Source organism: Mycteria americana, chromosome 5, assembly GCF_035582795.1.
Source record: "Mycteria americana isolate JAX WOST 10 ecotype Jacksonville Zoo and Gardens chromosome 5, USCA_MyAme_1.0, whole genome shotgun sequence".
In the NCBI taxonomy this organism is placed as follows: Eukaryota; Metazoa; Chordata; class Aves; order Ciconiiformes; family Ciconiidae; genus Mycteria; species Mycteria americana.
In genome coordinates, this window is record NC_134369.1 from 73,329,214 (window position 1) to 73,354,495 (window position 25,282).

Sequence of the window (25,282 nt, forward strand, 5' to 3'; positions counted from 1 at the left end):
ACGCTTAGCAAGGATCTTTCCTGGCAGTTAGGAGCTCTTCATCGGCTTTCTCTCAGAGGGTGAGTGCATCCTGCTAACGATAAATCTTGACATAGGTACAGAAATACTTTGTTCTTCTGGAAATCTGTGAACTGTGGATTAATTTTCTTCTTTACTTGACTGTCTGCGTAAGCAGCTATTTTAGTTTTTGTCTGAAGATGAGGATATTGGGAAGATGTTCTTCTAAATTTGCCCTGAAAGTCACTTGTAATGGAAAGCAGAGGACAGGAATACATACACCTGTGGAAGTGAGAAAATCCTTTTGTTCCTTCACGTAGGTTTAACGGCTCATCGTTTAGGTGTGATAATTGGCTTGAGGTTTGTGAAGGATCAACTGTACACGCTGAAGTCTCAGATGAGCATTCCAGAAACCTCGTGTCGAGGATGCTAAATGGGTCTCTGCACAGCAGAGCCTTTGTTTGAGCGCTTGATGCCTCTTGACATGGCTGATAAATCTTAGCGTCTTTTGTCTCTGAAATGCAGATGCATCGATAATCCTGCTAGAATTGTAATAAAACAGCTGGTGTGTGTGTGACCCTTGCAATGGCTACGTAAGGCTCTAGAGTAAGCTTCTGGTGAAGATGTAGTAGAGGAATTCTTTCTGAAAGCATGAATTGTATAAAAACTCAAAGGATCACAAAGAAGCTGTAAGACATTTCCACGAAGGAGAAATGGGACTGTATCACTAGCACTGATGTTGTTAGTGAATTTTAAAACCATGCTCCATAACTAATGTCTTAGGAGAATGAATATTTTGATTCATGTAGATGAGAGCGAGCCGGTTACGATAACTGCCAAAGTGGGAACCTTCAAAAGGAAGCAGCAGATGAGAGATTTCCTGGACCATTTGCCAAAGGACAACCACGACGATATTTTCACTGCAACGCCCTTACAGAACAGAAGAGTAAAGGTAAATTGGGGAAAACAGCGTGTGTATGTGTGTGCCTTTCTGGTTGGTATTTCAAGGGTGTGTTACGAGTCTGCGGGTTCGGTTCCGTCAATAGAACCTTGTGGACTTGGGGGAGGAGGCTTATTCTCTTGAGTTGTTACTGCAATACTTCGATTGCCGGCAGTGGGAACGTGTGGAACGTGGCTTCTGCTGGTGAGCATTACCGCTGACGGGCTGTGTCAAAGCGGCCGGTGGAAGGGGTGTCCCTTCTGCCCCCGCGCGGGAGGAGCTTCTGACGCCGTGAAGCTTTGGCTGGGCAGTGGTACCGCTGCCCTGGGGCCGACCGTTGGCCCCTTGTGCCGGGGCCCCGGGTGCTTTCTGAAGTCATGCTGGTACTTTACAGGAGTTTTTTCTTTCTCTCCTCTCAGCACATCTCGCATTGAAAACCACTTACCTCTTGATGCTGTCTGGGGGTGGGTTTCTGTCGTGGTTTAACCCCAGCCGGCGACTAAGCACCACACAGCCGCTCGCTCACTCCCCCCAGTGAGTGAAGACAAACGCCATCACTCCGAACGTCCCCTCTTCCTCCTTCTTCCCCAGCTTTATATACTGGGCATGACGCCATATGGTATGGAATAGCCCTTTGGTCATTGGGCTCAGCTCTCCTGGCTGTGCCCCCTCCCAGCTTCTTGTGCGCCCGGCAGAGCGTGGGAAGCTGAGAAGCCCTTGACCAGTGCAAACATTACTTAACACGCTGACGTTTCAGTTGTTGCTATCAACACTGTTTTCAGCACAAATCCAAAACATAGCCCCATATTAGCTAATATAAAGAAAATTAACTCTCTCCCAGCCAAAACCAGCACAGTTTCTCTTTGGGAGTTCTGTTACCCTCTCGCCCTGGCCCCTGCCTGTTGTTTACTCACTCCCTGCTATTTGTTGCCCCTTTGGGCTGATAGAGCTGCCCCTTCCCCTGGTGAGGCTCGCTTTCAGTGAGCAAAGGCGGAGGAGAGCCCTCCCCTCGGCTCCACGTGCAGCCCCCACGCACAGCCAGCAGATGCAGCACCAGCGCTGGAGAGCCCTGCCCGGGCTCTGTGACAAACCTCCGCTTCACCCTGGCAAAGCGCAATAACTCACACCTAGAGCGCATAAAGGCGCTGATTTCATTTCTAAAGAGAAAGCCACTCCTTTGTCAAGAGAATAATTTTTTTTTTTTTCCCTGTGGAGAATTTTTCAAGTATATTTCATGATGTATCTTTCTTTTTGCTGTTATTAGACCAAACTAGCTCTGTCTATTAAAGCTAGCGCCTCAGTTCCAGCAGGGACTCCAAACCGCACCTCTCCGTCTCTGGATAGACTTGTTCTTTTGTGGGTTTTCTTTGTAGCAAGAGTGCATTGCTTCTGGCACACATCCAGAGGTACAGTAGAAGCAGAGCATCCATGGCTCATTGGAAAGTCAACATTTAAGCAGTTGTAACTTCATTGCTTTCCATAAACTGCAGGGTGCTATGGAGAACTCCCCAGGACTAGTATGAGCGGATTGGCTATGAAGAAAGCGATGTGCCCATGTCCAAAACACCCTGTTTCTGCAGAGGGGCTCTCCAGGAGACTCCTCCTCTGGTAGAATACAGTCTTAGCCAGAGATTCAAAAGGGTTCCCTTACCCCCCCCCCAAATTCATTTTGCCTAGCTTGTGCTGGGCAAAAGCAGCTGGCCTCCTCTGGTCGTGCGTGGTGGGAGATTACCTCTGGAGAGAAATTCTGTTTGTTTAGGAGTCATGAGTGGATTCCCCTTCCATGAACGAGTCTAGCCCCTCCTTGAACCCATGCAGACCCTTCACAGCTGCAATTTCTTGTGCTAAGTTCCAGAGCTGAATTATTTGCTGTGTGAAGAAGCATAATCTTTTATTTGTTCTGAGCTTGCATCTGCTGACTTTGTCCTCCTCTCCTCATGGGAAAGAGGCAGTGAACAGCAGCCCTGGTCCCCGTTCACCCCTGAGGCCAGTTACAGCTCCCCCCCACCCAGGACCTCCTGTGCTTTTGATCATCCGTATTGCTCCTTTCTGAACCTTTCCAGTTCTCCTCTCTCTTCAAAATGGGAGGACCAGAAGTTCACTGAGTAATCCTGAAATCCTCCTCCTGAGTAGTAATGGTCAGTGTTGAGCTTGTAATTTTAATCAGAAATTATTTTTTGAATGCGTAGTAGCAGCCAAAAAAGGCCAGCAAAATGTCGGCCATCAACGGGAGGAGCGTTAAGAGCAAGATCGAGGCATCGTTTGGCTGCTGTGCCCTGTCCTTGCGTACCTGCGTTCTGTGTACTGTGCACATTGCGGGTTTCTGTGTCTCCAGAGGGACACAGTGGAGTCAAAAACGCAACTGAAGTGAGCAAGGGAATGGAGCGGCTGCCTGCCAAGGAGAGACTAGAGAGTCTGGGACTCCTCCCCTTGGGGAAGAGGGAGGCAGCCAAAGGTCCCAGAGTCGTGAAGAGGCTGTGTCCTGTCGCCACTCTGGGACAGACCCGCGAGAAGCCTTTTCAGCAGACCTTTGTTAAAAAGAGCAGGTCACTGATTGCTCTGATGTGGCTTTGTAGTTGCCAACGTTCCGGGGAAGCCACGACGATGATGACGACGACTTTGCCCTTACAGACAACCCGATCACACCTTCCTCAGCTGTCTTCCCTATGGTGAAAACCCCTCAGTGTGAGCACATCAGCCCTGGTATGCTGGTACCCATCAACAGGTAGGAATGCGTGCTGCTGTCCCTCTGCTAACCTTTTCCTTTCTCATTTTCCCCAAGATTGTTTTTTGTCTTCTGGGAAAGATCACTCTTGGAACTGGGACACCAGTTCACTTCCAGACTTGGAGCAGGCACACTGAGCCCTGCAGTCCTCGAGGGGTTTGTTTAGAGAAAGCTCCTGCCTTTGCCAGTGCGTGCGGTTTGAGCTACTTGGCTAAGTGTGGGCAACGCAGGCCGTGCCCATCGCGTGTCCTGCGACTCTCGGAGGAGGTAGTGATTGCAGCTGCAGCCTCAGCAGAGGTTTTACCACTCATTTGGAGTCTTAAACCTGTTAACCCGATTGCTGCAGGCTTTACTGAAACTGGAATCATCTTGAAACTTGCAGAGTAAGTGGTGGTGTATCTGATGGACAAGAAATGAACATCATCTGGGGAGATGAGGAAGCTTGGTCCGACACCTGCATCAGGAGTGCTAGCACGTGATCTAATTGAACACCCCAGAGCTGCTGTTACATTTAATTGACCACCACCTGTTTTTAATGGCCATGCTAATTTTCTTTCTGAATTAGAGCTGTACCTATAATGCCTTTAACTGTATCCCGCGCATGCCGTAGGCGGCACACCAGTGATGCTGACGTGCTTGATTACACCCGCAGGAACGATTATGACAGGCATGTGTTCAGGATGCAGAAGAACATGCAGGGCAGCAGAGGTACCTGGGACAAGGTCAAGAAGAAGTCGGTAATGCTGGTTTCCTTAAACGTTTCCTAGTTCCACCTTAAGGGCACAAAGCTTTGCTAGGCAGCAGGCAAGAGAATCCCGGGATCACAGACTAGTTGTGTATATTCAAGAAGGAAAATGGGAACGTTCCCCTACTTCTACTTCTCTTGGAGAAAAGTTCTGTTTCTAGAAAATGGCTATTTATTGTCAGGATTAAATACATTGCTGCTTTTCAGGATTTGTAATGGCTTTTGGATTCTGTGATCTTTAGGTACATTAAGGCCCTGTTATATTCTTCTGTACAGTGAGAAAGGAAACAGTAAGTCTCACCTTGTATCAGGAAGTCCCTGAATTTTTGTGTTTATTCCTTCAGTACCCTCTGTTTTGTCATTCTTCAGGCTTTTCCATGAAAAGCTGAGATCCCAGCAGCAGAAAAATGGCTTGTGCCTCTGGTGTAGTGAAAGCATTTGTGGTAGTTGAACAGTTTAAGTTTTTAGTGAAAATGTGGCACGGCGATAGAGCAACTTAATTCCGGTGTAACACCGAGTCTGTGCCAGTTCCCCCACTGTTCTGACGTTCTGTGCTGGTGCTGCAGCAGCTGTTTGAGCAGAGCCTTTTTGTCCTTCCTGTCAGGCTGGAGGTGTGCTTGGTACGCCCGCTTCACGCAGAACCGCCTTCAGTTCTGACAAAAGTAAGTGCTCTCTGTTTCTTCTTCACGTCAGGCTCCTTCGCTTGCTGTCACATCGCCATGGCCTTGCTGGCTGTCCGCAGTCTCTGCATCTGTAACTTTTCCGCAGTCTCTTTCTCTGAAGTGTCTTTGCTGTTCAGACCTTCTGTAACTGCTTTTCAGGCTCCAGCACACACACTCCTAATCCCCCGTTTTTTTTCTTACTGCAGAAGTGAAGCAGACCTGTGCTGTCGGGAAGCTCTTTGCAGCTGAGGCAGCAGATTCATCAGATGAAGAACAGGACGACTCCTATTTCTCTGTTTAACGAACTTTGTGGATTTTATTAGTTCAGCACTTGTGCGCCCCTCGTGAAGCAAAGGGGTTTAGCCGCCCCTCTGCCATGTATTCCTGTGATGTTAAGAGTTCAGACTGGAAACCTCACCCTGCAGTGTTTTTATGTGTTTTAGCACCATTCTCCTCTTGCCCCCTCTCCAGCAACGTTGGTCACTTTCCACGTGTACAAAGTGGCACTTCCTTGCCTGGGCTCCTCCTTGCCCATTGCTCCTGGGGGCGGGAGAAATGTCCTTGGATACCAATTAGTGGCAAGTTTTGATTCATTTTAAGATAAAATATCTTTTTGAAGTATGGCTGTACAATAAATTTGTAATGGTACAGTCTGTAACTAATCGGAATTGCTTTTTAAATTCCTCGACTGAGAGTCTGAGGTTTTAAGTTTCCTTAATGTAATAAAAAAGGACGAGCTTATTTTACTCACGTATGAATCCCTCTTTGGGGGGAGCAGCAGTGTTCACAAGCTATCCATCAGCCTTGCTTACCTTGTTATCTGGGCCTGCAAGTGTTTGTCCTCCCCTTGTTCTTAGAGAGGCCCGACTGGCTGACACCAGCCTGGCGCTGGTCGGTCCTAGGCCCCACCTGTCCCAGGGCTGTTTATCTCTGATCATTTCCCTTGCTTCATGCTCCAGAAAGGGAGAGGAAGGAATAAAACCCTGTTCCTTTCCCAGGTAGCCACAGCGTGGCAGCACCAAGCTGCAGCCTGTCCCACAGCAGCCAGGCTCCACCTGGGAGCGGCAGGGAATGGTGAAGCAAGGAGAGGGCAGCTGTACTCTACTTCAAACCTACTAACCCCTTCGGGGTTCTGGGCAAGAAGAATAAGGAACATTTGGCAATTCACTCTTTCCCTAGGAAACACGGGTACCAATCTTGCAGTAGATGGCAAGTGACTGCAGGGAGGCTCCTTCCCCTCCTAAGCCAGAAAGCTTTACTTTGCCAAAACACTTCAGCCATTATTCTCATTTTTAAAGGCGTTTTGGAATGATTGCACCCAGCAACCACACACCGGCCCTGCCCACAGAGCCACTTGCCTTACTCTACGCATTCACCCCATGCCGACAGCCACCTGCCCGGGCAGCACCGGTCCGTGTGACACAGCGGGCAAGTGTGTGACGCTGCTGGAGGCAGAGGGGGGGAGCGTGGTAGGTGACAAACAGAAGTGGCTGTAGCATGCCAGAAGCCCCTGATGTTTCTGCAAGGATTTATTTACATATTTTACAGTGAATCAAAACTCAGTAAAGTGCAATTAAAAGAAAACAGCCTGGGGTCCAGAAACCAAGTTTCACTCCCCTCAGCTCCTGGCAGCTGCATTGCTTCTCCCCTTGGCACCGAGGTTCTCGGGCAGCATCTGCACGTCAAAACCGTAGTGGAGGTAGCGGTAGATCTCCTCCGCCTTCTGCGGGCTGACCTGGGCGCCGGTGGCGATGTCCAGCGGGGAGCTGTAAGAGACAAAGGGGAAACTGCCAGTGGGCAAGAAGCGTCCAGTGTGAAGAGAGCAACAGGAACGCCCTGAGCTGCTGGCGGTCACCTCTCCGGGGCGCTGAGGGCTGTGAGCACACCGGACTAAGCAAGCCTAAGAGAGCTGCAGAGAAAACAGAATGCCAGGAAAGGGGAAAGGAAAGGGTAGGGCAGTAGGAGGGACGGTGGCAGCAGAGCCCGTGTCGTTGCCCTGGGCTGCTCAGCTCGAACGGACTGAGATGCATAAAGAACAGGACTGATGCGGGGACAGGAAAGCTCCTGGGGAGCTCTGGCAGTAGCAGAAAGGTGCAGAAAGGATCTCTGGGCACCTACCCAGCAGGAGGTCCCGGATGAGACAGAGGAGCGAAAGGAAAGTCAGGCCTCAAAGCACTGGCCGTACATCGTTGCTGTTACCTGTTGGCCATCTTCTTCACAGAGCCAAAGTAATGGCACATATTGAGAGCAGCCAGGTAGCCGAGATTAGGAATACTCAAGTAGAAGTTGAGCGCTTCCCGCTTGCGACCCTCCACCTCCGTCGGCACGCAAATGGCGGCGTTTTTTCTTTGCTCCACCAAAGCCAGGTCTTTCAGCAAACTGGCAGTTTCCTCTTGGCAAGAGCTAAAAAGAATTCGGACCCCAGCCTGGACCAAGGCAGAGAGCACACTGTCGTAGTACTGCGTCCTCTGGAAAAATCGTGACGTTTCTCCTGCAGAGTTAAAATACAGAAAATTCAGTGAGATTTAAGTGCTAAATTACTGTGCAACATCTAATATGAATCACTCGCAAAGCAAAACGGCTCAAAGATCCCCTGCTTTGAGAACTCACAACCGAAAACAAGATGAGGGAAAAGGTCTCAAGGAAAGGAGGCAGGAGGGGTCACAGGAGCAGGATTCACTCAGTTATTTGAGAGGCAGAGTTGAGGAATTAACACTGAAATTGCCAATTAAGTGTCATAGGAGAGAGGACTGGGAGGAACACATGGTAAGTGATGAACAACAGGACAGACCAAATCAGAAGGGGTTTGGTAAAGCTACAAAAGTAAGAACGCACTTGGACACTCAAACAAGAAACCAGCAGCACCCTGGAAACGGCGTAATGAGACAAACCGGACCAAAGCGATGAAAATGAATGACACCTTCGGCAGCGGGGTAAAAAGGCAGCTCAAACGCAATCCGCTTATCCATAGCCCCCACTGAGAAGCTACATCTTCAGTGACCAATTCTATCACTGTTTCCATATCTGGACCATCAATAAATTAGATTTATGTCACAAAAACAAAGCTGCATCTGCAACAATTTGATTTCAATAGTGGAGTTTTATATCCCAGAACATCTGTAATTTAATTGGAGCTGTGAGCTCTAGTTCCATCTTCCTGAAGCAGGTACAAGCAAGACCTCTCAATTATTTTCTAGATGGCACTGAGAATAGACAGCGTTAGTAAAGTCCTTTGATTGCATAATTTGGATCTTAGGATTAAAACAAATGGCTCGTCCAAACTATATAATTTAAAGAAATAGTCTTGAATTCTCCACAAATGTTTCATCGAGTCAGGAGGCGTCTTTGAGACTCCTCTATTCTGTGCTTTGTGACACGAGGCAATAGCTCAGGCAGCCTTCCCACAGTAACTCTGCAGGAGTGCTCTTTCTGTCTTTTTCTAAACCCTGATTTCACTCAGCTGATCATCTTTTGCTTGTCAAGCAGCAGCCATTTTGTGGTTTGGTCTCTACAGTTTGGAGGTAGACTCAGTGTGGGGGATGGTGTGCTCAGGCCGGCTGCCATTCTCACTGGTCCTAAACAGTGGGAATTTTCCTACAGTTTGACAGATATCGCTCGTTAGGTTACTGCTAGAAAGAATATTTTTCTTGAGAGAGTCCACTATTACATCAGTGCTGAGCATAGATAAGATCGTGCTTGTTCCTTTATTCTACTATTCTTGCCTTCTTTGTTGAAATCTGTCTTGAAGTCGGGTTCCTTTTGCACATATTAACATGGTCCGTTAACACTGGCGTTAACTTGCTTTTCCCTGCCCCAGTAATTGGTAAGCAATGTATCCCTCTGGACCCGCTTGCATATCTCTGCCTATATTCAATGACCCTCAAAAGTAAAACAAGTTTTAATATTCAGCTGGTGACCTTATTAATGTAATACTCCTACAGAGACTAAAATACCGGTTTTCAATCTGCTTTCTGTGCTGCATCATACACAAAGCCAGCGTGGCCGGTGCAAGCTTTGAGCAGAGACCAGCGCGGCCCCATGGTGCCCCTGCCTGGGAACACCTACCTGTTTTGATCCTGTCCTTTTCCACAATCACACATATCCTCTCAAACATGCTCTGCAGGCGCTGGATCCGCTGGGTGACTTTATTCCTGTTCACAGAGTTCAGTAGTTCTGACTGAAGTTTCCTTTCCACTGCCATGCGGTTGCTCACGACGTAATCGCTGCTGCTCAGCGAGCAAACCTGCACCTTTACTCCGTGAACTGCCTTCAAGGAAGAAATCACCTCTGCTCCAGAGGAGATCTCACGACTGTCTACCAGAATACAGAGTGAAGGTTTTATCTCCAGAGGGTCACGTGAAAAGAGGGCTGCAGCTGAAGAGGGGTTTGTGGAAGCAGAGCAAGGTGGAACTGAAGTGCTCCTACAGGTGTTCTTCAAAGAACTTTCCACCTGTCAATGTTGAAAATCACACAGCATTTCTAAGAGATCACAGAAGCATAACGCCAAAGAACAACATGCCAATTAAAAAAAATACGTTTTTCAGATACTGATGCTTAACAGATAAACTTTGTTCCCCTTTTTTTTTTAAATCCAATTAATAAAATCTTAAAAAAAAGGTATTTGTTGATATTGCACAACCTTAACACTTTAATCCCTATAAACAGTCTCCCAAATTAGTTGATCTAATTATTTAGCAGCTTGAATGACAAAAGCATGCAGCCTTCACTAAGGAGTTCAACAAAAACTGAATACTGTAAACGATCCAAGTCAGGCAAAAAAATGCAAGGGATCAGGAATCCAACCTCAGACTATGAAGAGTCTTAATTTAGGACAGTGAACAAGTATTTTATAACTACAGAAGCCAAAGAATTAGTGGACACTCTGCTATTCGAAATAGATCCATATTCCTCCATGACTGTCAGACTCAAGACAGTATCTAATCCATGATTTTTATCTACTGACTACTAAGAGACTCTCCAAGTTACCCTGCGAGTGCAAAAGCTTCCTATACCAAAGAAAAGGGAGACGATGTAAAGCAGCACGAGCAGAACGGACCTGCTCCTTTATCACCAGAAGCACGCTCACTCTTGCTGCTGTATTGCTGACAGCCCTCAAAACGACAGTGCAATAGGAGAGGTTCCCACCGCGTGGGATTCTTTAGCAAAACGTGAGGAGAGAGGAAGGTCCTTGTTTGGAACGAACACCGACCTCAGTGGGAGCCTGGAGATCCTCCTTCCCCAGATCAGAGCTGGTGACAGCTGGTGGAGAGCGCGTGCTCCTGAGTTGATGCTCTGGGTGAAAATCCAGCATTTCAGATACTGAAGCTTTCAAGCCGAGAAGCATCTCACTCTTGCTCTCCAGAGACTGATGAACACTGATTTCCCCAGCACTGTTTTTGTGCTGCACAGAAGAGACAGAAGGCAATGACTTGGGTAACTTAGCATTTTCCTGTTCTGCCCTGAAACGGTCTTTTTTCACAGGCTTCTCATTGCTGACACTTGTTTCTTCCCCGCTGGAATCACTCAGAACAATAATTCGGGATGGTTTCTTCATCTGCATTGGGACAGAGCAGTTCTCTTCTAACCTGGCCTGGTTTAATTTTTTTCTGCGGCGAGTGAGGTATTGTTTTCTTCCACTAGTAAAACTCTCATTATTTAGGAGATCAAAATTAACGCACACTTCCTCCTCACTAGATTCACTTTTTTGGTAAGTTTCCTCTTCCTCCTCTCCAACACAGAAACTGTCTTCTGCATAAGTCTGGTCTTGCTCAGGAATCTGGGGGGGAGGAAAAACAAATCCAGTAAGTTTCGAAACACTGTAATGATTTTGCTCCTCTCCACAAACGCCCTTTGCTTATCCAGTCCATCCTACGCACAAGTACTGCGGGGCCTGGGGGCTTCTCGCACCTCTCAAACCTGCCCTGCTGAATGTGCTCCGCAGTTCCTGAGCTACTTCCCCGGAGGGCCCAGCACTGGGGCCCTACACACTCGTAGCTGTCTGCAACGAGCGCACGCTCAGGCTTCGGTCAGGCCCGCGATTCGTCACCAGAAAGCTTGTAAGGGGAATATTAATTGTAGTACCACAATAGAAGCGAGACTCGCTCGCTAATACCACTGTCAAAGAGGTTGGAATTACAGACAGGAATATCTCTTCTGCGCGTCTCTGCACAGGGGGAAGGGCTCTGAACCGCCACGCTGGCACGCTCAGGACAAATTGCGGTGTTGCACGAGGAAAGGCAGATTCCACCCCTTGTACCACGCGTGTATCGAACCCAGCAGCACACGCACAAGCCTCGCTGGCAGGAGCACTTTCTGATGCCTTTGCAATGGGTAAGATGAAGTGGAAGTTCAAGCTTCGCATTTTCAGCAATACTCTGCCTCAGCTGAAACACCAACAAAACTGACATAATAAGCCGAGGCTGCTTGGAAATCGAGTCCCATGCATTCTTCTTACCTGCTTGCAGATAATCAGTGAGCACAACCTGAATTTTTGTGTGTTAACCAAAAAAAAAAAAAAAAGTGATTTATCCTTTTCATCAAATATAGATCTCCATTTTCTTGTGCTGAAGGTGATACAAAAACCAGGAATACAGGATACAGAAAAAAAATGGGGGAGCAGGAGATAAGGAACCATCCTGAGCATCCGTTTTTCCAATTCTGTTTAACTACTTAATTTTCGAAGGGAAAATTTTCCAAGGGAAAATTAAGTAGCTAAAAAATACTGTACAAGTGATTTATGTCAGGTGATGTACGAAGAGTTCAGAGTAAAACAGAACCCAGAAGACAGCTCACGTAGGAAACGCCTCAGCTGAGCCCCGAGCGGCCTTCACATGGAGGGGGAATGCAGCCAGGTGTGACAGAAACCCAACTAAGCCAGGAGCAGGCAGGATAAGAAGTTAACATTTTGAAAGAAGTGCCGTTATGATAACCCAGCAATGTTTCACTGGCACTTTTAGGAGTACACAGAATCAGTGCATAACAATGTGATAGGGCAAGAGCTCGGCTAAGGAGCTGCTTTGGAGGGTCGTTCGTGCTCAGTGGTTACACCACGCGGCAGGGGCACAACTAGCTGCCGGGGACCACGTAAAGGGTCGGTCTCCAGTAACACTGGGGACACTGGACAGCAAGAGGCACCCTGCCCGGGAGCACTGGGGAGCAGCAACAAGCACTGTTAAATATGCTACTTTATTTTCTCATAAATGTTTCCAAACTTACATTCCAGGAGCTAACCTTGTAATTGCTAGCGAAAATTTGATCTCTTGGCACTGCTGCTTGTCTGGGAACAAAAGCGCAGGGCAATCTGACATACAGCTGGGTAACAGGAACACACCCAAACTGTTACACCTCTATTTGGGGGTTGCTTATTTCCCCAAACTGGGAAGTTGGTTAAGAGACTGGAAACATCACATGTGGGCGAGAGGACTCTTCCTCAGAAGATGTCAGTCAGTATCCCCTGTGACAGTGGAAGACAGCGGAGAGGGGGAGATAAGCTTCCGACCCTGGAAGCACCATGCAGTCCTACATCGATCAGCAACGATCAGCACTCTTCAGTGCCCAGACTAGGGATTGGGGTGCTTTCGCTTCAGCCTGGCTGACAGCCTGTCTCTGGCTGAAGAACGGGGTGTGCAGGCTTCTATCAAAGCATATGTGTCTGCACACTTCAACTTAAAAATCAGAATGAAGTCAAAAGTCTGTTAGAACTTATTATTTGTCAACAATAGGCTGCAAACTACACTTCAAAGTAGGACGAGAACCTAAATACGGTCACGCACTCGGAATTTCACACGGACAGTAGTCATTTTGTTTCATACCTGTGAGAAAATTGCCATGGTGTTGAATTCACGATGAACCATTTTGAATCTATTGCCAAGAGCTGGACTACGCACAGACTTCAGGTAAACTCCTTTCATCTCACAGTCTGAATTAAAAGAAGAAGATAAAAGAGAATACAGTATTATTAAGGATATAATTTTTAATTCATTATTGTTACATTGTGTTTTCCGTATTAAGTAATTCCTTTATAGTGTCCCAAAACCCTGTATTTCACAAAACAAAAATTTGGAATTCTCCAGACAGCTCTGAAAATCCCAAAGCCAAGGACTAGGTCTACCCAGCTTGCTGTCATGAAAGCTGCCACGTAGGAGGTTTTCCCAGCAGGCAGAGGTCTGGATGCCCGTAGCAGGGACAAGGGCAATGTTAACCACAGGAAACCCAAATCACTCAGTTTTCTGTGTTGCAAGACTCTCCCAAAACAGACACAACAACTGATTTCAGAGAGTGTACAAGAAAGGGATGGGTTTACTGAAGCCCACACAGGATCTTACAGGGAACAACTCACAATTTCAGTGGAGAAGAAAAATCCTCAGCAACATCTGGGACTCTTAAATGGTAATAAGATGATGCCATCATGCAAATCTCCCAGGGAAAGACAAGGTTCATAAGCACAGGGGTAAGTAAACCATCTTGGCCAAAAAACAGCATTACCTTCTCAGCTCTGTCAGTGTCAACACTGCAATTTTATCTTTAACATTCATATAGTTATTTCATATCATATTTTAGGTGTCCCTGTAACAGGAGACCTAAAAGATTCAGAAATTTCTAAGTGAAATGGAAAATGGTGTTTCTGTTCAGTCATAATGGTGTACGAGGGGGTGGCTGACTCTTAGCGAGAGGGGATCTCCTGCCCCCTCAATCCTCGAAGAACTGGCTCTAGCCTGCCCAAAACTATTGCACAGTACAGACTCCAGTGAGGAACTTCCTACGTAAGAAACCCATGCAAATACAAAGAGAAAAGGTACAAACAGGTAATGGAAAGCACCTGATTTACCACAGCCGAGGAGGTTACTGCTTGTTAGCCAACTCATGCTGACATACCGGCTGGCCACGTGGCCGTGCCTATCATACACCATTTGCTAAGCAACACCCCTTGTCTTAAAACCGTAAACAGCTCTCCTCATTCACCATTTAACACTTGTGTGACCTCTGCATCATCATTCAGGAATTGAGCAAGTGAAGAGTTCAGCTCATTCTCTGCATCATCACTCTCATCAGATGAAACACCATCTGCATCTTGCTGGGACATCTCAGCTTCTTCATCTAAAAACTGTCGTGCTGCATTCTAAAAACAAAAAAAAATCCAAACAAAATTTCAGTTAGAAGGTGGCTCCCAATTAACTAATGTTACATACGAGACCTCTGATTAAATGAGTTCATGACTTCAGAACATCAGCTGCTTAGATGATCACCGGTATTAGGCTTCTGGCTTTGAAAAGAGAATCCATCACAGGGAACAGTGATGCAAAGAACACAAAGGTCAGTGAAATACACGACAGCGCACAAACGCCTGCCCCACCAGCCCAGAAGGGTGAAGCTGGAGTCCATTTCAAAGCACTGGCCAAAGGTAACCACAGTCTGCAGCACTGTTTGTACTTAGACCAGTTAATAGCACAGGCAGAGTTTACTAACACATTGTAGCTAAGCTACCCCAAAATATTAGGTTATTTTGTAACTTATAAATCTAGTTTTACTCATTTTATTGGCTTCCAAAAATCTGTTTTGATTTTAAAGTGCTGGATTACTCTGAACCCAAGTCCACTAGAAACTTCAGATACAGACTTCACACTGGTTTTGCCCTTTCCTGTTTAGGACTTAGGATTACTTGTTTCATGAATTCATCACACAATGCAACTCATTGTTGAGAAAACGCTCGTCTTTCAGGGAAGATGAGGCACTTCACACGTGAACTGCAGTCCAGGAGACATGATACAAACCTTGCTACTAAGTTTCATCAAAAACAGACAATAAAACATTCAGAAGAATGTACATGGAAACAAAACAAATTAATTCAGAAAGATATTTTGTCAGAGGTACTTTATATTAAGCTAACTTTTTCTCTTATAATTTCAGCTATAAAGTACTAAAGTAAAACGTGAAAAGAACTCAAAAAACATTATGTATCCCAATTACTCCAAAAGAATGATTTGTTTGCCTCCAAAATACTTTGAACGAAAAGCACAGAGCTGTAAATTTTAGTTTAGTACATGGAAGACTAAGGCGTCTTGTGCTGCAATGTGACATCTCTGATTTTCAAATTTTCCTAAGTCTTTTAATTATTTGCTTACACCAATTAGTAAGCCTGAATGACAGGCATTATTAATAGTTCCTCTTACAGAACAGTTTTGATTATTCTGAAACACACTGGAGGTCACCTGTTTACAGGAAAGAACTCTCAATGCTATTGCCAATTAGTCTTAATCCTTCTTACTTGTGAAGGACTACGGAGAGGACAAACCCTGCAGCGTGAAAAGCACCGTGACACCAGAAACTAACAGGCAAGAGTCTGGTCGCACTTGGGAAACAATAAGTTACCAGGTTCTTAAATTATTTATTGAATCTTTGAATTCAGTGCCAGTGGCTATTTTGGTCACCTTGGACTTCTCGCAGTCTCCGTTAATCTAATTGCAGATCTCTGCTGCACTTACAACTCCATTACCTGTGCTTCTGACAGAGCACCGTAACTGGTGGTGGACTGGTCAGAATGATTTTGATGTCTTGGATCTTTTGTGGGTCTGGAATTCTGACATGTTCATCACTATGAATGTTTAGGTAAGATGGTATGTGAAGGCAGAGTAGAATTTCCTAAGTATATAGGTAACACACTCTCTTTCCATCAGCCTTTTGGTCTCACATTAAAAAAATGTTTAAATAAAATTGAAAAACAGATTTTTCATCTACCTAGTTCTTTGTATTCCAGAACATAAAATACGGATACTATAGGGAAGTCTCCATAACGAAGACTATCTTAAAACATTAAAAATATCCAACAGAATGTGCCCTGGAGTCCTGATGACAGTAATTTCTGCTTAGTGGAACCACATCCATGTGTATTTAAGAGCTTTTCAACTTACTATGAATATATGATTCTGGCCCTGCATCCTCTCCTGCATCCATTCCCAATGCAGTGACAGATTAAAGTGTAAAATACTAAGTTAAGATTTAAGCTTTGGGGTCGAGGGACCGTTGCTGTCTTAAGACATTCAAAGCTGAAACCATTAGAGTAGGTGGTAAATTCATATGATCAAATACCCTAATAGCGTAAGTCCTGGACAAGTACCTGAGCTTCCCGAGTCTGACTAATTTTTGACTATCTTCTACTTGTAACGTAAATTGTTATTTTGCTTCAGAACATTATTACGCAGAGCCCTGCAGATTCCTCTGAAAGTCAGGCAATGGATGTGAGGGTTAAGATCATTATCCAGTGTTTCAAGATTTCATCTCAAATGTTTGCAACAAACTTGTGTGAAATAGCTATGAGCCTCAACCCTCCTAAACAATGTCTTAAAACAAATGACTGCCCAACTGCATGCCTACTATAATACAGTTGTATCATGAGATCCTACAAAGGCCATAAAATAGACAGAAGCTCCATTTTTTAGGCCATAAAATACACGCAAGCCCCAGAATGAGTGACTCAATGACACAGTAAATTTTCATCTTAAGTATGTGAAACCAGTGCTCAACATTTCTGGCATTTTCATGGGTTTTTAAATTTAAATATAGACAAATTAGAAAATATATTCAGTTCATTCTTGCAGTTTGAACTCCTGCAGAATCTCACTAAGTCTCTTTCTGTCTCTTTTTGGTTTTGCTTGGTAACACATGCTGCTTATGTTCAAAGAAGTATTCTTCTGACGAGGTTTTGCAACGATGCAACTGTGCACTTACACACACACACATGACAAAGCACAGCCGTTATCTGCACTGCAACTAAGATGCAAACTGCCCCAAATACAACCTCAATGTGTTAAGAGAGACATGTAACATCACATACCTTGTATGTAAAATTGCTCTTGACCTTTTGCCGTTTCGTACTTCTCAGCTGTTTTTGGTTACAGGCTGCTGACCTGCTATTTGTGGTCCTACTTGAGTTCTTGTGAAAATCCACACTGTCATCACTGGACATGTCTGACTAGAAGAACATTTCACAAACACTTCAGTAAATAAGACTAAAGCAAGCAATACTTTAATTACACAGTCATCCTTCAACATCTGGTTTTTTAAGCAACACCTGACTTTTTGTGATTGATTTGCTACGGCAAAATAATGCAATAATGCTAATCATCTTATCAAATACAAAAGGAACTGAAGTACATGTAATTTGGAAAAAAATCAGGTCAAATGTGACATGAACTTTTTTTTTTTTTTTTTAATTCAAAGCTTTGCAGAAGAAAGGTTATTTTACTGCCTTTCACAAAGGGAGAAGCTCAGCTCTCCTGCCTGCAACAATAATTCACTGCCAAACAACAACTACAAAGTCATCTTCGGAGACCTCGGGAAAGAATTGAAGGAAGGAAAGCAATTACCTTCTAATATGCCTTAGGTCAGATGGCATAAAATACTTTTAATAAGAACGCTTGCCTACTGACTGGAGAAAGAGTAAATGTTCAAATATATACTCCATAAATGAGTTCGCATTGTTTTTCTTCTGTCTCACCAAAGCACTTACTAACCATGTTAAGTGGGTGTCGACGTTTTCTGATGGCACGAATCGGTGATTCAAAATCACTATCGTTCATAACCTATGTAAACAGAAATAAGTATAATTGCAAAGAGGATTTTTGTTTTGGTGTGTGACTTCCTTGTCATTTTGCTTCTCTTGTCTTTTTTTTTTTTCTTTTCCTTTTTCTAAGACTCACATCAGGAGACGTCAAAACATTCTTTTTTTTCCTATTTTTTCTTTGGAAAATGATCTCTTCTTCACTCTCACTGCTGGTTCCTACAGAAGAAATAGTAAACAACATTCACAAGAAAATGCATTGTTCACAATACAATATTGCTATAACTGAGCAATCAAAATCTCTCTCTCTTATAAAAGTACCTACAAAGGAGATTACTTATTGATCTATGTGTCAAATATTGTTCTCTTTAGCCTTGTTAATCAAAATAAATAATCTCCAGCTGAGATGTACAACAAATCCTACTTCCCTGGAGAGACTCTGCGTGGAAGTGATTACCCCAGGCAGTACGGATACAGAAAAAGGGAGGTGAAAAATGAAACCAATAGAAGAAGCCCTTAAAAGTTGAGCAGGAGTTACACTCTTAGAAGCAGTTTGTAATACATGTCCCTTTGGGTGCCCTGAAACACACCAGAACTCACTAAAAACTCCTCTTTCCAATTCCTTTGCAAATAGCTGCTGCCTTTTCTGTTTTGACAAAGGACTGCCTTTATGAAATATAAGATACTCCTTCACATTCTGCATGACAAAGCTCCAGTTCTGGGAGACCCCCTGCCTGGGTGCAATAGGTATGCTGCCGATGAGAACGTCCTTCCTGCCCCAAAGCAGGCTCGACATTCACTGCAGCTACGGCATTCTGGCTTATTTTTTCCTTTGTTTCTTTGGGAGTATGGCAGGATAGGGTGGGATGGAGAGTTGGTTCTGACCAAATCACTCAAAGGTTTGAATTTCTTTAAGGAAAAGCACAAAATTCCCAAACATTGCAACTTCCAAAATAACATATTTAAATACCAGTAACTATCATTTCGACAACACACACTGTCCAGGGAGGTTTTTAAGACCCGACCAGACAAAGCCCTTAACGATCTGATCCAGGTTCAGTATTAACCCTGCAATTCTCAAACAGCAATTCGTTTCCTTTTGTGGTTTTGGTGTGGGTTTTTTTGTTTGGTTGGTTTTTGTTAAATAGATTACAATTTTGGAATCGGCAGACTAACGTACCAGTTTGAAGGTGTGATGATTCAGGAAGAAAGGTGGCATTCAACAATCTATCACCTTCAGAAACCATGATGACTATCAGACAAATTCAAAGAGAAGGAAAAAAGATGCTTTAGCCACCAAAGGGACTGTTTATGCTTTGTTTCAATGTTTAAGGACAGTAACAAAGCCATTCAGAAAAACTCAATGTGCCCTATGATCAGACCGAGTACTATTAAGCCTGAATTGTTTTGAAAGTGATTCAAGGTTATTCAGAGATAAACACCACAAAGGGTGTGAATATGACCTGTAAGTGACCTACGAGTGAAGAATGATGGTCATTTATATATTGGCAATATTTGAATACGTAATATTTTTTTATGATATATTGGTCCTAAACCAGAAAAAGACAGAAGGGGAGAGAGAAGGGAGGAAATAAAAAACAGAATAGAGCCTACAAAACAGTCAATATTTTTAAGACAATCCAGGTTTGTGCTGAAGTTATAATCAGAAAATTTTAAATACAAGTCAATTGCAACTAAACTGAAAGAAACCCATCAGTAGAGCTTCTGTTCCTCGGGAACAATGCTAGGAAGATACGAGGGCATGGATCCAGGGATTGAAGCGCAACAGATCCAGATGATTACGAATCAGATACTGAGAGGATTAAGAAGGGGCTTTAAAGGCAGCTACGGCTCACGCGATTACGTCTCACAGGGCTGCACAGTTAGCACTTGTGAAGAGATAGGAGAGGTTTAATTCCGAGTACCTCCTCCAAGACTCATGCGTGCGTTTCCACCTCAAATGGCTGAGCTTGTACGCAGGGTTAAGATTCTGGAAAGTCTCCTCATTGAGCCAACTTCTAGTATTATAACCATTATTCCCTTTTCCTTTCATCCTTCCCACCTAAGTCATAAAACCAAATTGAGGATCCAAAAGATACAGGATCCAAAAGATAGTGGATTCTACATTATTTATTTAAACATGTAGGTAATTAACTAACTGTACCACTGAAATCCCTACCTTCAGCAGGAAACGCACATGAACTATGAAGGTTGGCGTCTTCCAGGTTTTCAGTTCTTCCTAAAGGGGACTCAAGTGCATCCAAGGCTGAACTCCCAAAGTTCTGCCTATGTGGACTTGTATTTACTTTATCTGTAAGAGGCACCTCTGGAATTTCCTCCCTGGCACTAGAGAAGACATTCATACGGATTCTCTTCATAGCTTCAATATTCATAACCTTTGTACTTTTGGGGGTAGAAAGTGCAGAAGCCACAGCTTCAGGTGATCCCCTTCCCGTTCTTCCATCTCCTGACTTCAAGAAAGGCACTGCAGTGGTAGCATCCGCAGTCCCTTCTCTATCATTCATGCTCCTGCTCTGGAATGGCAATGGTGTGGAAAAGTCTCTTCTCTCAAGAGTCTTGCAATCCCATTCTGGCAATGTTTCAAGTCTGGAGCTATTCAATATTTTTTTTTTATCTTCAGGGGATTTAACATCTGCGTGACTCCCTGAGGCACCATTTAATTTTCTGGTATCATTAGTATTTATGGCTTCTTCAAAGATCCCATTCTCACACTCTTCAATGGAAAATCCCAGATCAAAGTTAACAGAAAACAGTTCTTGAGAACAGCCATAAAGATCATCATTTTCCAGAAACTGCTCAGTCACACTAACGTCACCTGACATTGCCATGGCTGTGGTTTTACTGCCCGTTGGCTGCTCCTGGCAGGTTTTGTCAGCGTTCACGCAGCACACCTCTGATGGAAACCACCCGGAGCCTCGCTCTGCAACTGGCCTAACAACACTCTTGCCTGAATCTGACTTGACTAAACACTTATTGTTCATAGAAAAACTTCCATTATTTGTGTCGTAAATGTGTTCATCTTCAAATAAATGTATACTCTTCTTTTCATCGGTAATCACATTTTCCTTGTTAATTTCAAGATCTTTATCTTTTTGGACACAATACTTATTTGAAGGGTTATTTGTCAGAATGTGACTTATTGTTGGAGTTTTCTTTTGAATTTCAGTGAGTTCTTCATTGTCAAACAGATTATCAAAGCTGTCATTCCAGTGAAGTTCCTCTTTGGCTTTAACAGCAGCAGTCTCAGAAGACGACGCAGGTTTTGAAAAACAGGTACTTACAGAAGCACGCAATTCACTGGTGACTTTCAGTTCAGGATTTTCAAAGAGCAGAAGCGAACGATCAGCTTCTAAGGATGCAGGAAAGACTTTTTCCCGCAGTCTCTCTGAATAACTATCCGAAATAACTTTTGGAAAAGGACATACTGTTTCTTCATTTGTCATCATGTTTTCAAAATCATAAAATTTATCTGAAGAGGGAGGAGATTGTGATAAAAGCCTTTTCACTTGGGAAAATATTTGTTTTAACCAAGAAGGCTCCTCAGATGGTCTCACAAGCGCAAATGAATCTATGTATGATTCAGGAAGATAAAATAAATCAGAGGACACAGGTGATTTCTCAGCTGAGAAACTACTATAACCCGAATCTGCGTGGTTCGTCTCCAGTGACCTACAAGCTTTATCTACAGCTTTGTATTCCTTTATTGCTGCACTTTCATGAATTACAGTACTTTCACTGTTGTCACATAGGTCAATAAATTCATTTAAGTCAAATGTCACCTCTAATTCCTCATCCTTTTGACTGCCCTGGTCAGTATTTTCAACCAGAGCAAGCTTTCTTGCTGGGTAAGAAGCCGAAGTATTAATATCTGTAGGCAACACAGGCTCTTCCAAATTTAATCCAGAAGTTCTTTTGGGAAGCTTTGTTTTTGTTATTTTAAACGTGGAAAAGAATTCACTCCCATTATCATTTAAATCAGGTAAAAATGGTTTTACTTTTGATCTGTGTGCCATGTCTTTTCTAGATGAGCATGCTTTCTGATCAAATGTGGAGTTGGTCACGGAAAGATGACTTTTATTCCTTTGAACATTAACATCTTCAATACGTAAGTGAGGCTGAATCTCCAGTTCATAGCTGCAATCGCCCTGGTGACAAAGACAGTGCAATATTTACTATAAATATGTACAGGCTTACAAGGACCTGTCATAAGGATATTTAAAACAAGTGACAAAGGTTTTCATACTCCTAAGGGTTATTAGAAAGGGAAAAAAAAACAAAAGGAAAGTGCTTTGTATTTAAGGTCAGAACTTTCAAACAAAAAGTTTGCTGGCAGCTTAACTGCAAATCCATGCTTGGGTAGTCAAACCTGAATGTTTTAGAAAGACCAAAAGATACCATGCGTAAATAAAGATGGCATTTAACAGAGCACCAATGCACAGTATTCTGCATTGAGCATCTGTGTCGTGCAGTTAAGGTGCAGTTCTCAGAACATTAACAGCAAGCAACTTCACTTTGCTAATAAAATGTGCAAGGTATTATGGCCTCAGCCAGGCTGATGCTTACAGGCTGTAGTTCTGGGAGGAGTAGCAAATTGAGAAGAACAAACCCACAGCAAACTGTGAGCAGAACAAACCCTTATTCAAGCACAAGTGAGCCTGGAGTTCTCTGTTCTCTTTGTACTATCATTTGTAATTGGGCTATTGCCATTGACGACACATTAAGAACTTCTCACTTACATACTCTGAACTTATTTTTTTTTCATGGATGCTTATTAATCTTTTGTTCAAAAAGGCACCGACCTAGACAACCAACTCTTAAAAATACACTTGAAAAAAGCACAATAGACTTTGACATCGCTCCCAGTTAGGTATCCATACGAGGACTGCCTGGATTGAAAAGCTGTTTGTTTACTGTCCTTCTTACTCTCTCTTTTAAATTAAGATTTCAAAATTAAGGCATGCAATCTCCAAAAGGAACACTAAGAATCAAATGAGGCTCTGAAAGCAATGGTTTGAAACACTCCTTCAAAGTTCAAACCTGTTTCACTAATAAAAAATAAAAATGAGGATGTAAGATCTAAACAGAAGGTACAATTATTTTTTGGCAGTTCAGTCAAATGAATCCCTAGACTCATTAATCCTTGAAATTAAACAAGGTACCTTTATAGAATAGTGGGTGATAAAACTGACTTTACAATAAGAGGTTACCTGCTTCCTATACAAGTAGGATTCTCCAAAAGTCTTACCATGTATATGTAGGAAAAAAAATAAGGTCCTCATAATCATTACCTCCTTAACCCTCCTCATTGTCCCATGAGAACATTATTAGAGCAGTTCTACTTCTGCTTGTGCTAGCCATGCTGATATTCACTATTCAAACTCCAACAACATCTGTATCTTCCAGTAGCATATAGCAACCTCCCATCCTCCTCCAGCTCTTCACAAGCTAGACCCTTCACTCCCTATCATATGTACCCAAGCAATGTGCAGACTCTTCTCCCACAGGCATAACCCCTGGTCTCCAGTCACAGAGAACATGACTTCTCGTTTCTTCAACTGGTCTCTGTGTAATTGAGTTGCTAAGAAAGTTTCCAGAGCTGTTCTAACCAATGACACTGTGACACCAACATCTTGATAAAACTGGGACCCCAGGACCACTGAGGCGTCTCTTCCAAAAGAGATGGTGAAGAAATTAAACAGTTGGAGTTTCCACAGATGGTACACCTGGGGCTGCTGTTAAACAACCTTTCATTGCTAGACTCCTTATGGGAGCCAGCGGAGTCAATCATGGAAAACAAGGTTTGAAAAATACGCTGGAAAGTCATTCTACCCCATTACACAAGGCAGAAATAACCATACCTAAAATTACTGCTGCCTGGCTTGTCCAAATGTATTCCTGAAAACAGGATTTGAAGCTGTCTTCCATGCATTTGAAGACTGATCACATCCTAACACAGTTTTGGATCCTCTCTGGTTGCAGTAGCTAAAGCGTACTATCCAGTATTAACAGTATTTTTTCACTCTCCATAATAATCATCATCATCATCAATATGTAGATTTTATCACTGGCTTCATACACATGCCACAGAAAGGATGACATGCAGAATAAATAAGGAAGAACCTGTGTACAGGCTGTTTTGGGGTCGGGGCACAGCTGGTTACAAATCCTGTTTACAGCAAGGACCCCTGCGTCTCAGCGACAGCGTAGGCAGTTTCTATGCGGTTAGCACAGCAGAGCGGTAGAGCAGGCGGAGGAAGTCCGATCGCTAGAGATTCATCTCTAAAGGGCTGTGGAGCACCTACTCCATTTGTCACTACAGAAGATGTTACTCAGCTGCTGCACACTTACTGCCTAGATTTACAACATCCATTTATAAACATATCCAAAGAAACTAAAAGTTAGGGTTTTTTGAAAAGAGATCTCCAAGGGGATCCCCAGACTATCCAGGCTGACTTATAAGAAGTCTTAATACTGGTGTATAAGTCTTATAATAAGTGTTAATACTTAAAAATGGTGAAGAAAACTATTATTATGAAAGGGTTAAAGGATGGTTTTGATATGTGTAGGTTCTAAATAATTAGTTTCCCCTCAAGCTCAGTCAAAACACAGAATCAAGATATGGAAGTCTTTGTATGAAATCAAAGCATGGTAACAAATAACAACCAACACAATCCGGTCCAATTACCTTCACAAACGTCATCTGAGGAGATTACACGTTTGGTTGACAAGGTAACGGTGTTGATATTGATATGTTTAGATTTATGTAAGTAACAACTGAATGTTGCATAATACTTCACTTAAAGTATCCAAGCATTATATGAACACAACGTATATTAAATGGATTAAAGATTGATTAGCTGCCAAACCACTAAACCTTACTGAAATAGAAGTAGGTGATGCTCTTGCCCACCCAATACACTTCTAAGAGGCGCCAGTGCAGATCATTCTTGGCTCTACATTGTTATGCATTTTTTAATTAACCCAAAGTAAAGCAACCCCAAACTAATCAAACCTGCAGGAAAAGGTGCGGGTTGTGAGTAGGTAGAGGGATAATTCAAATCACAACTGGACCAGAGGCAGAGCAGATAAGAGCAAATCATTTATGTTGTCACATGGCCAAGCGCGAAGTTGTGTGATTAGGACAGTAAGAGGTACAGAACCATATCGTGTCATCCAAAGGACCTAAAGGAACTCCAGAATGAGGTTCCTGAGTTGGTAATGGTGGTATGTAATCTCTTGCTTACACACCTCAGGAACTAGGAAGTAGCAAATGTGATGCCATTTTTTAATGGTCAGGGAGGAAGCTAATAGGTTGCTAACCTTATATCCGTACTAAATAAATGAGTAGAAGCTATAACAAATAATATATATACTGGATGAGACTTCTTCAGCAGTGTCGATACTGCTTTTAAAACAAAAAAAATCAGACCTTACAAACCCATTAGATTTCTTTGAGGAGACCAACAAGCAAAAACATCGAGATGCTCTCATGCATACCATCTTCCCAGCTTTCTGAAAGGCTTTCAAAAAGTCCCTGCTAAAATCTTTAAAGAAACTTAAACAGAGAGAGCAAAACAGGGAGATTTCTTGCATGGATAAGTAATTGGGTACAACACAGAAAGCAGGAGGAGCGAGG

The 25,282-nt window shown here is 43.5% G+C and overlaps 2 protein-coding genes across 2 annotated transcripts in view; one reads left to right on the forward strand and one right to left on the reverse strand.

The window, feature by feature from the left end:
• Positions 1–5,485, forward strand: part of MIS18BP1 (MIS18 binding protein 1) — a 28,198-nt gene extending 22,713 nt beyond the window's left edge. The window contains exons 12-16 of the mRNA XM_075504014.1: positions 807–949; positions 3,514–3,662; positions 4,315–4,399; positions 5,012–5,069; positions 5,276–5,485. Coding sequence (XP_075360129.1) covers positions 807–949; positions 3,514–3,662; positions 4,315–4,399; positions 5,012–5,069; positions 5,276–5,370 — 530 coding nt within the window. The 3' untranslated portion in view covers positions 5,371–5,485. The remainder of the gene's footprint in view (positions 1–806; positions 950–3,513; positions 3,663–4,314; positions 4,400–5,011; positions 5,070–5,275) is intronic.
• Positions 5,486–6,589: 1,104 nt separating this feature from the next.
• FANCM (FA complementation group M) overlaps positions 6,590–25,282 on the reverse strand; it is an 80,842-nt gene continuing 62,149 nt past the window's right edge. Inside the window, exons 14-23 of the mRNA XM_075504013.1 lie at positions 19,805–21,791; positions 17,765–17,844; positions 17,579–17,647; positions 16,900–17,037; positions 14,031–14,187; positions 12,881–12,987; positions 10,279–10,845; positions 9,135–9,519; positions 7,269–7,560; positions 6,590–6,835 (exon numbers count right to left, since the gene is read on the reverse strand). Coding sequence (XP_075360128.1) covers positions 6,688–6,835; positions 7,269–7,560; positions 9,135–9,519; positions 10,279–10,845; positions 12,881–12,987; positions 14,031–14,187; positions 16,900–17,037; positions 17,579–17,647; positions 17,765–17,844; positions 19,805–21,791 — 3,930 coding nt within the window. The 3' untranslated portion in view covers positions 6,590–6,687. The remainder of the gene's footprint in view (positions 6,836–7,268; positions 7,561–9,134; positions 9,520–10,278; positions 10,846–12,880; positions 12,988–14,030; positions 14,188–16,899; positions 17,038–17,578; positions 17,648–17,764; positions 17,845–19,804; positions 21,792–25,282) is intronic.